This window comes from Solanum pennellii, chromosome 4 (genome assembly GCF_001406875.1).
Source record: "Solanum pennellii chromosome 4, SPENNV200".
NCBI lineage: Eukaryota > Viridiplantae > Streptophyta > Magnoliopsida > Solanales > Solanaceae > Solanum > Solanum pennellii.
Genome location: NC_028640.1, coordinates 40,151,579 through 40,162,738, shown reverse-complemented (window position 1 = coordinate 40,162,738; position 11,160 = coordinate 40,151,579). Strand labels below are relative to the sequence as shown.

General features: G+C 34.3%; 2 protein-coding genes across 3 annotated transcripts; one reads left to right on the top strand and one right to left on the bottom strand.

Moving 5' to 3' along the window:
* Positions 1 to 203: 203 nt before the first annotated feature.
* LOC107018019 (probable receptor-like protein kinase At1g80640) lies at positions 204 to 2,423 on the top strand. 2 transcript variants are annotated; one of them, XM_015218355.2, is made up of 9 exons: positions 204 to 397; positions 474 to 670; positions 755 to 887; positions 957 to 1,020; positions 1,113 to 1,209; positions 1,284 to 1,386; positions 1,782 to 1,858; positions 1,928 to 2,017; positions 2,109 to 2,423. In XM_015218355.2, the coding sequence occupies exons 1-9, from the start codon at positions 283 to 285 to the stop codon at positions 2,238 to 2,240; spliced, it is 1,008 nt and encodes a 335-aa protein (XP_015073841.1). In that variant the 5' UTR covers positions 204 to 282; the 3' UTR covers positions 2,241 to 2,423. The 2 variants fall into 2 exon arrangements, with proteins under 2 accessions (XP_015073841.1, XP_015073840.1); XM_015218354.2 differs by having other exon boundaries at positions 206 to 397; positions 1,740 to 1,858.
* A 174-nt stretch (positions 2,424 to 2,597) lies between these two features.
* LOC107018018 (alpha-ketoglutarate-dependent dioxygenase alkB) lies at positions 2,598 to 8,627 on the bottom strand. The gene is made up of 7 exons (XM_015218353.2): positions 8,396 to 8,627; positions 8,180 to 8,331; positions 6,886 to 7,244; positions 6,147 to 6,285; positions 5,949 to 6,015; positions 5,724 to 5,845; positions 2,598 to 2,915 (listed from the first exon to the last, which is right to left on the bottom strand). The coding sequence occupies exons 1-7, from the start codon at positions 8,479 to 8,481 to the stop codon at positions 2,776 to 2,778; spliced, it is 1,065 nt and encodes a 354-aa protein (XP_015073839.1). The 5' UTR covers positions 8,482 to 8,627; the 3' UTR covers positions 2,598 to 2,775.
* Positions 8,628 to 11,160: the final 2,533 nt, after the last annotated feature.

Genomic DNA, 11,160 nt, shown 5'->3' with positions numbered 1-11,160 from the left:
AATATGTAATTTTTTTGTTTAAAATATCGAATTAATATAATTTAATTTACTTTTAAAAATTAGTTAAATTAACTTTCGATAAGTGTAACATGATAAACAATTTCAAAAAAGAGAATATCTAGTTTTTGGTGGACCCAATTATGTGTTTGTTCAAAACATAACATAAAGTATGGACCCATTCTCTAGTTTTAGTTCAACATTCAATTTTATACTACTTTTTAACTTTTATTTATTGAAAGGTTGGAGTGGGAATTGAGAAGCAGCCACCCACCCACCCACTCTATGGATAAAAATAGAAGGCTGTTGATAGCACTCATTGTAGCTTCTACTGCATTAGGACTAATCTTTATCTTCATCATTTTATTCTGGATTTTTCACAAAAGATTTCACACCTCAGGTACATACATTTCTTCACACAATTATAATTATAATTATAATTATAATTATACTAATTTTAATTTTTGATTCTGAAGATGTTGTGAAGGGAATGAGTAGGAAAACATTGGTTTCTTTAATGGACTACAACATACTTGAATCAGCCACCAACAAATTTAAAGAAACTGAGATTTTAGGTGAAGGGGGTTTTGGATGTGTGTACAAAGCTAAATTGGAAGACAATTTTTATGTAGCTGTCAAGAAACTAACCCAAAATTCCATTAAAGAATTTGAGGTATCTACCATATTATCAAACAATTTTATTTCTTTCTTTCTTTCTCACAAATCCTATTACTAACTATTTGTTATATATTTGCAGACTGAGTTAGAGTTGTTGAGTCAAATGCAACATCCCAATATTATTTCATTGTTGGGATATTGCATCCACAGTGAAACAAGATTGCTTGTCTATGAACTCATGCAAAATGGATCACTAGAAACTCAATTACATGGTGATTAGTAATAAATTTGAATTATCAAAATCAATTACTCTACTAGTTTTCATTTTCTTGTTTCCATAGGGCCTTCCCGTGGATCAGCATTAACGTGGCATCGCAGAATAAAAATTGCCCTTGATGCAGCAAGGTAGACAGGCTAGACCTTTATTAATTTGAATGATTCATGATTCATGATTCATGATTCATGACATTTGATATTTAACAAATTTGTACCTACAGAGGAATAGAATATTTACATGAGCAGCGCCATCCCCCAGTAATTCATAGAGATCTGAAATCATCTAATATTCTTTTAGATTCCAACTTCAATGCAAAGGTAAAACTTTTTATGTAGAAATTATACTAGGACTAGTTTTCCCTCTATTAATCTTGTGTTGTGATTAATTTTAGCTGTCAGATTTTGGTCTTGCTGTGTTGAGTGGGGCTCAAAACAAAAACAATATCAAGCTTTCTGGAACTGTAGGTTATGTAGCCCCTGAATACATGTTAGATGGTATGTATTCTCTTTCACACACATTTTACTTACTCTACAAATTTCCTTTTTTCTATAGAACAAAAGGTAGAAAGAGTGACAAGTTGCAAATTATTAGTTTCGTCCCAAACTATTGACAGTTCCTGAGAATTTAGGGGTGTAGTTCGTTCACTTATGTTGTAAGATCGGGTTGCATATAAGTTTAGTTAGTGAGGTATCTTTAAGGCTATCAATTGTTCAGGGATGAAACTAATAAGTTTAGAGGTGTTTTCGATACTTTTCTCTTTGTCAAAAAGGTATAATTATAAATACTTTAACCAATTGAGATCCTTTTAAAATAGTGCCACTTTGATTTTCATTTCTTTGTTTTACAGGAAAATTAAGTGATAAAAGTGATGTTTATGGTTTTGGAGTAGTACTTTTGGAGCTGTTATTGGGAAGGCGGCCTGTAGAAAAGGAGGCAGCAACTGAATGTCAGTCTATAGTGACATGGGTAAGTAATGGTTTGAGATCCACTTCACTCTGAAATTGAACTTGTCTAAAACTCTTTATGGAATTGTAGGCCATGCCTCAGCTGACAGATAGATCAAAGCTTCCAAACATTGTGGATCCTGTCATACAAAACACAATGGATTTAAAGCATTTGTATCAGGTTTCTGCAAAAATTAGTGCCATTTAGCTAGGTTCAACATTTTGTTATTTTCAGTTCAGAGCTCTGAAGTCTGTGTTGTGGTAATGTGTAGGTTGCTGCAGTTGCTCTATTATGTGTTCAGCCAGAGCCAAGCTATCGTCCCCTAATAACCGATGTATTACATTCCTTAATTCCCCTTCTTCCCACACAATTAGGTGGGACGCTACCGCCTTCTTACTGCTGATCCATTCCAATTATGTATGCTCTCGCCTTACACATTTTTGGCTATTTTTTATTTATAATACAACCTTCCTATTAACCATGTGTTAGGTATAAATAATTGTCATATATTTGTACTTCTATAAGAAGATGATTTATTCCAGATGCTTGGCTAAATCATCAATTATAAAGTCTTTGTTCCCGAGAATCTGGACAAACCATCAGTATGGTTATTATACTTCTCTGTGTTAAGGTTATAATTTTTTCTTCAACTCTCTACGGTATTATACTAAGCCGTATGAGCAAGCTTTATCCACAAATTTGAATGGAACTACATTTTCTACCCTCACGACCTTTCATGTTACAATCAGAGATCCAAAGGTTTAACCGTTAAGAGCACAAGGAAATAAAAATGCAAATGATCGAGTGTGCCTGGGGTAGGTTTTGAATCTCAACAAAACAGCATATGAGAGAATTCTCTGCAAAATTTTGGCTACAGACGAAATTTTTTTCCAATGTTACATCTCTACAAAACTTTCAAAAGACAACTCATTCTAGATTTAGAATACTTGTCTAATATTGATGTTGATTCTAGAAGTCTTAATGTACTCCAACAAAGCAGAATCCTCTTCATCAGAAAACAGCAATTCAAGGGAGGATATCTCAGCATTTTCTTTATCAGTGAAGATCCTAGGGACACCTGCAAGGCACAACCATCAACTTAGTGCATTTCAAAAAAGTTCTTTTTTTTTTTCTCATTTCCAGCACACTTCCCCACAAACCGAAACAATATGGCTGCTATAATGGTCAAATGGGGAAAAAACATATAATACTGACAATGTTTTCAAAAGCAAAAGGGTTCAATGAATCGACCAGTTCTCTATTGAATCACTTCGCTAGTCATTTTTTCGAGCACACTTTAAAGCTCATTGCTTCACCCATGAAGCAATAATCCCTTGGGAAATTTTGAAAATCACCCCATCGTTTTAAACAAACAAGAATATAATTTTTAGTAACACTAAGCAATGAGAACTTCTCAGTAAGCAATTATAATACTCATAAAAATTACAGTACTAATCTTATATCATTAACTTAAGGCATTTCACTCCCTTGTTAAAACTCAAAAAACACACTGCTAGGATTTTCAGGAGTTCTGACGGAGGAAGTCACAAAAACACAGAGATAGAAACCAGCTTGTTGAAATGAATCTTCAATTGCAGTAAGATGTCGTTGATACTTTTCGATGACATTTCTCAATAACCTCAGTGTATGAAAAAACTGATGATTTAACACTTTCTAATGACCTTCTGTGCCAAAAGATTTACGTTGACCTTACCGTCAGTATATTAGAATTTATTTATTTTTTCTTTCAATGGTGATCCATCAAAAAATTAAAACATCTGATATATTATTTGACCTTTTCAACAAATAGGCCGTAGATAGCTCGACGTGCTGAAAAATATTTTGATTTTCTGACAGTAGGGTCGTCAAAGTGTTACATTTTCAGAAAAAATGTTAGAGCACTTCTATTGCTTTCTTTATTTCAGTTTTCAAACTTGTATGTGATGTATTATGTCCCAATCACTTTCTTGATGTAATAGATGGCTTATTGAGACTTATATTAGACTTCTGCTTTTGTCAAACTCTTTAAATGAATTTAGACTGTCCTCTTGAAATTTTTGTTTCTATCTTGTATGATGCATTGCTAAGTGGCTACTGTAGGGCCTTTTGGGGTTCTACACGTCACGTTACGCCTGGAGTATACTTTGGGTCGTGACAACGAGCCAGGGAAGTTGGGCAATTTCAAAGCACTAAATCAAGGGGTGTCGTGAGCCCCATCGCAACCAAACCTGAAATTTTGGTGAGGAGGAACTCATCAACCCTCCTCACACTGCGAGGTCCCTTGATGAGCATCTCAGTTTTTCATACCATAGTTTTGATTAGCATGAGCCGAGTTTTTATTGGCATGAACAGCCTCTTATACACCCTAGGCCATATATAAACCCCAAGAAACATCTTTTGAGGGGACACTATTTTTGAGGGCAAGAACCACACCAGAAGCAAGGGCTAACGATATTAAGAAACGAGTTTCGTGTTTCTCCCATTATTTGTTGTTGTTTATGAATTTTAGTCTTGAGCTTTTGAGTAAAATTATGAGTAGCTAAATTTAGAATATTGATGGAAACATTTATTGGATGATTTCTTGCCTGAGTTCAAATATAATTGTCTATTTGCCAGAAAATGGGCATAGTTCAATTTGTATGAGTTCAAGGACATCCGTCATGATTTAATAGCTTGATTATTAGTCAAATGTGTTCATGTATGTAAGTAAGAAATGAGATAAAGATAATAAACTAAGTAACGGAAGTTGTATGTATCTGACGGTTTTCTCAACAAAAAAATAGTAAGCAAAGAAAGTCATATGGAGCAGTAGATCTCCGATATGTTCGTTTTCACGGATCCGCGGATGTTTGAGTGTTCTTAGCTTCAGATCCGAGAATGATTAAGTAAATGCTATAATTTAAGGACTTAGGTTATGATTGGTTATGGAAGAAAACATCTTGACCGTTGTTGCCGGAAAATCTCCACCTCCAATAGAGTCTCAAGCACATATTGGAAAAAGTGGATTCACTTCATTTGAACAACAAGACACCTGTTAGGGATACTATTCTATTCTAGAACATTGTACTGAGGGCAGAATAGTATTTGTAACTTGTGTATCTTTTTCTTTCTGCATTTTATTTATTCAGTCAGTTCAAGAGTGTGTTAGATTATGGATTGCTTTCCAAGTTTTAGTCTGTATAAATATTTACACCATCTCTTGTACAAAAATATACACAACACATAGAGGTTTATCTCTGCAAATCAGTCTCTTCTTTACAGTTTTTCTCAACCACTTAATTTAAGACCAAGGGGGGCGGGGGGAAGGGGGGAGGAGGAAGGGGGTTATTGTCTCATTCAAATGGTGAAGGAGGTTTTTTTCCCATGCCCAAAAGGTAAAAGGGGTTCAGTTGAATTTACTCAAAAAAAATGATCTTTTCAACAGCTTCCTCCAGCTACTATCAGTGGCAGTCAAACCACTAACCACACAAATACCCATTTCTCATCAAAATATGCTCTGACCTCAGTCTCCGTACGGCATAAGATCACTAATTATTTGAGCCTTCTGTAGATGAACTTGAAAATGAAAAAAATAATATTCTTGGCCTTTTATTTTCTTAATTTAACTTGGTATCTAAGAATGCTAAACCTCAGTATAAGCTAGTTTTTCAAGTAGTTCATGTTTGACCATTCTAGATCATCAAAAAATGGGAACAAGACTATTTATTCCCAAGTAAAATCAGCTGAACAATGTAAAATACTTCTACCAGTAGACCAAGAATGATTTAAAAAGTTTTACGACCAAATTTCTGTCAACTACATATAGATGCCCAATATTCCTACAATAATCATCACCTACTACTAGCATACCACAAACAGAAAACTAGAAGATAAGTAGTCAACTAACCATGGAAGCATTCCCTTGCTTGTCCTGCCATAAGAATAACATCACCACTTCGAACAAACATTGCAAGAGGTGGAACCTCCCTAGACTTTCCCCCGATAAGGAAAATGCCTTTACAGCCCAAGCTACAGAGAAAAAAGAACACTTGTCAGGCCTTAGTAACGTTTCGTACATATCAAAGTTTGAACTTAATTCAAGTAGAAAGAGCTGTAAGAAATCAGTACATACCTCATGCTAACAATAGGCTTACTCCAATCCTTCTCCATGTCATCAAGGTGGCCACCAAGTGTGTCACCTTAAAGGAGTAGAGCAAACTAGAATTAGCAAATAAGAAGTCAACTGTAGTGGCTCATTTTTATAAACACTTAGTATCGGTATAGATTCATATGCTTGAGACCTAGAAGACAAATATTTGAGAATGGGTACCTAGACCAAAGTAATTGACAATTGCTGCTTCTGCCTGGAACACTTCACCTAATGGCAGGGTAGGTGCTGCCATTCTTTCAGCCAGCAGGCAAAGTGCATCAGGTATCTTGTTGTGAGGCAGAGAAATATTATAGCTCCGCTGAGCAAATGCAAGGAAAAAAAAATCAGAACAGATACTAATCAAGGAAATAAAAACTATGAAAACAAGTCCAAGGTTAAATAAAATTAAGCACATAAAAAGAGTATAAAATATACTGTACGGAAGAAGGAAGGAATGCTGAGTGTACAATTGCTAAAAACTCTCATCAGCAGGAATAGACACAAGAAACTAATGTTACAGCACAATGAACAACTTACTCAAAAGACAATATATCGTCAGTGCTTAGCTAAAATATCAATAACATTTGTGGACTTAGATAAGGTCATGAAATAATTTGAGGAAGGAAGGAATGAACAATTCCTATTTCATTGGTATCAGTGAGTTTTAACAGCAAGTGAAGAAACAAATGGTACCATAATAAGAATCACACGATGATATTCAAAGCCTACATAACTTGTTTGGCTCACATATAAAATAAGCCCAACTCCTATGAATACTTTAAAAAGGGTATTATGATGCACAAATGAGAAATATTGAATATCCTCACATCACTAGGACTGCATGCAAATGAGCAACAAGCCATCTAAATGAACCTTTGAACAAATATACTGCACTTTATGAGGAGAAATTCAGCAAGACCTTCGACCAGTCAAACTGCAAGCCAAGGGTGCTCCACCGTAACTTACGAAGCAAAACAGAGGCTAGCACTGATTTGCATGTAACTCCTTTGGATAATGCACCTGATTGATCAAAAAAGTTCCATGTGGGAACATTTATGTCGTTTTCAATGATTTCCACCTCAGAATTATTGGTTCCACAGTACTGCTCCTCTTGAATTAAAACTTTATTATCCTTGGCAGCAGCAAATAAGTCCTGTAGAGGCCCATAAATTGCATTGTGGTTGGTCCTGTTAGGAGGTTGGGGAAAGCTTGTTAAACTCTCCTTTATCCACCGGCATTGCTCCTCAACGGGTAATGCTCCAGGAATGAAATAAAACCCTGCAACAATCAGCACAAAAGCTTCATTGTACAGCATGCTAACAACAGAAGATTAATTGAGAATTAATGTCATCAACCGACTATGCCTCAACACATAACAAAGTTGCAGCCAGCTATAGTCCTCTATAACCATTCACTTTATTCAGGCCCAAATCATTGCATTGCTACTTTGCCTGTAAATAAATTTCCTTCAAGAAAAATATGAGCTGTAAAACTAAACGAACTCTCATAACTATCATATACTTAACATACAAGTCAGGACTACAAAGATAGTGAAATAATGTATTGAAGTAGATTTTCAATAAGTACATCTTTAAGTTATAGTTCACCTGTCAATTCTATGCATGTAAATTATGGAGATTATGTTGAGTAATTGGGTGTTTAAGGATTGGTTTCCTATCATAATGAGCTTTACGAATTACATCTTGTATGTATGGTTGTTACCCGTTGTATTGTATTGTTAGTCTAAACAATGTTTGTTTTGATTGTTACTTAAATTCTATTGTAGTGTATTGTTTAAATCCATCTTTAAGTAACAACAGAAAGACCCAATTTATGTAACAACCGATTCGGTGTGATCGTGTCGTCACCTCAATATTTTCTTCTCATTTTGTCTTTATTTATTATTTAATAATTACATTTCATCTTTTAGCCAACTTTTTGATAGTAGCTCTACCCGTACTCTACTTTTCTTATAGGTTTATCATTCAAATTATGGATGTGTGACATTATTTAAGTACAATCTATCCAAACATCATATTCATTAGAACAATACAATACGTAACAACCATCCAAACAACTCTCAAAGGTCACATCTTTTTTTTTTAAAAAAAAATGACCTGGAATTGTTTACTGATGAAAGTTGAAGATAGAAATTCTTAATAGATAAGTCAAGTCCAATGGAAATTGTGCAATAATAACGTGATAAGGCATACCGGGATGACTTTGCAAGCAGAAGATAGGAGTATGGAGATCGCAATGAATTGGGAAAATGCCTGAGGGAAGTTCAGCATTTCTGTGGTAAGCCTCTGAAATTGACTTGAAATCAATAACGTCAGACAAATCTACTGGTCTGGGTTGCTTTTTCCTGAGTTGAACAACAACAGATTAGTACACGTAAAAGAGATGCAAGTATTCTATAAGAAACTTACTTTCGGGTATTGTCGTAATACAGCTTGTATTTCTTTTCAGCCTTCCTGAAAGCGGTTCGCTCTGCATCTTCTGTGGGACCGTACATCTTCTACTACCCCTAAAAACACATAAATCTTTCAATTAGGGTTCACGCCCTTCCATCACAAAATTTAACTTATCAATCAACTATGCTGACAACTTTTCAAGTTTAGGTCTGTTTGTTTTCATCTCAATAACTAATACTCCATTTGTTTGTTTGGAAACATCTCAATATTTAGCTTTTTAAAAAAATAAAAATACTTAAACACAATAAATATCAAATATAACATTATTAATAACTATTTATAAAAATACACCATTTTAAAAAGAAAATGTTAAGATATTTGAACTTATAAATCGATATTTTAAGTTTGATAAAAACAAAACTAAATTAAATGAACTACATATATAAAATACTATAATAAAGATAATTATTAGAAAAAAAATGTAGTCATCATTTTTTTAAAAAAATTCAACATAAATTAAGCATCACATAATCAACACGAAATAACACACTATTACAACAACGAGAATTCTATCACAATTAGTATTCCTCCTATTTTTGAACTTGAGGTCCTTTATTCCTTCAAATTATTGGGTTTATCTACTGCCAAACAACAAAAGAACACCTAGTCGGCTCAAAAGTGACCATATAAGGATATAGCAAGACCCTATGAAATAGGGTTTCCTAAGTGAGTCTTCAACTTCTTCATTCCCTAACCCTTCCACATCTCTAATGAAGTTCCACCTTGTTACCCCCAACAATGGTCTTTGCCTCCTTCTCATATGGATGATCAACATATTCCATCGCTAGCCTTCTCTTATACTGTCAAGATCAACTTTCAAAGGTACTTCTTCATTTTCTTCTTCGATTTTTTTTTCTTTTCATTTCTCTATTGATTTATCTCATCTTTAGATGTACTATCCGATTTGGATGTATGAGCTCTGTCGATCTTGGAAAAGAGTATGAACCCTTCATTCCAGCTTTGAAGATCCTTGTAAGTAACTATTTCTCACATGCCTTGCGTCTCCGCTAATATTCTAACCTTTTCCTTCTTGTAGTTGAAGTAGAAGAGGAGAAAACCAAATTGCTCTTAAGTTTTATCTTGATCTCCTAGCTGGATACAAGTTAAGAATACAGATCCGACTCCTCGACTCTCATGTTTTTTGGTGCTTTCATAACTTCTTGTTAGCTATCATAACTTAGGATAAATATGATAGCTTAATATAAATAGTCCCTTACGTCTTGTTTTCTCCTTATATCGATGTTACTTGACTTATAAACATAGTTGTGGAGTTATTTTGTGTTTGTTGTGTATTTAAGCATGTTAGTCGTTGTTATTGATGTTAATTCTCCTTATCTTGACTTTTACTGAAGGAATTTGTTGCTTGTTAATATTAGGTATTCTTCTTCCTCAACTTGATAACTGATTAAAGTTTTGAAATTTTGTTTTCCCTCTGTGCCAATAGCTACATTAGCAATAAAGTCCACTAAATGATTTGAAATTCTCTAGATATATTCCTAATTTGACCATTTACGTTCTTCATGATTTCCTAAATATATGTCACTCTCTCAACTATTTCTCATGGTATTCTCCAATTCTTGACTAGCATGTTTCTCAGACTAAGCAAATTTATCTCAAGAGGATTTGTTGAAATCCATTTCTTAAACGGAAATACAAAACTTCTCAAATAGCTATTAATTTTGCTTTCATATTTGTAGTTATCCCAATATTCTTTCCTTTTGCGTATACTAGATCTCCACCATTATTTCTAATAAAAATTCATATTCATTATTTTCTCGATTACCTTTACTAGCACAATCAATATTGCATGTGATCCATCTTTCTTTCGATAACTTTCGATTCACTATAAGGTAATGGAGAGTAAGTTTATATCTCTACAACATGTCCACAGTTTCTCTCCATTGACATGGAACCTTCTTGGGCAATGGGAACTTTCCTTCTAACCAACTGATGTATTTTCATCTAATAATGGTTCATTCACTTGAGTGAATGTTCATTTCAGTGTCTTTTTGCATTTCTCCTTTTCTATAATTCCCACATTATGATAGTTGGGGATTGCTTTTAATATTTGTGTTAACTTGTTTGATGTCTTGTGTTCCCATCATGGGATAATGAGTTGTTGAAGATGCAATCTGAAAGAGGGTCGATTTATTTTTCTCGCACACCACTCTAGGCAGTCTTACAGCGTCTGTAATACTTCAGCCTACTTACACCCACGAAAATTGACTAAGTATAGAAATACTTAAAACAGTAGCGTCAAACAACCAACAGAGTTTACAGGAACCAGTCCCAACCTTTATTAACCTTTAAGTAATACAAAGGAAGGCTTCACGAATTTGTCTAAGGCCAGAAACACTCTATTTTTGCCTTAGACGAATTTCCACCTTTAAATCAAAATTCTGCACAATGGCAGTTACATGCGGCAGTTACAAGTGACACCTGTCCGACACTTGTCAGCACAGGGTTCAAAACTAACTTTCCAACAGCTATATTTCTAACAGATAGAATCTAATTCAAATTACATTCTTATCTACACGAAATACTAATATTCTAACACTTAGAATATTTCAGGCTTCATTCCAACACTTAGAATATTTCAGCCAGCTTCCAACACTTAGAATATTTTAGCTGTCTTCCAACACTTAGTTTTATTTCAGCAATTTCGGGTGAACTGCCTTTGTTCCTGACATTGCCAAGTCTTCACAGCCTTGCCTCATCAA

Excerpts from the sequence above, each read along its gene's own strand:
- LOC107018018 (XM_015218353.2), bottom strand. The coding sequence starts at position 8,481 with ATGTACGGTCCCACAGAAGATGCAGAGCGAACCGCTTTCAGGAAGGCT. Across the intron at positions 6,016-6,146 it reads TGTCAATTACTTTGGTCTAG|GTGACACACTTGGTGGCCAC; the intron begins GTACCCATTCTC and ends TACTCCTTTAAG. Across the intron at positions 5,846-5,948 it reads AAGCCTATTGTTAGCATGAG|CTTGGGCTGTAAAGGCATTT; the intron begins GTATGTACTGAT and ends TTTTCTCTGTAG.
- LOC107018019 (XM_015218354.2), top strand. The coding sequence starts at position 283 with ATGGATAAAAATAGAAGGCTGTTGATAGCACTCATTGTAGCTTCTACT. Across the intron at positions 1,021-1,112 it reads ATTGCCCTTGATGCAGCAAG|AGGAATAGAATATTTACATG; the intron begins GTAGACAGGCTA and ends TTGTACCTACAG. Across the intron at positions 1,859-1,927 it reads GTCAGTCTATAGTGACATGG|GCCATGCCTCAGCTGACAGA; the intron begins GTAAGTAATGGT and ends ATGGAATTGTAG.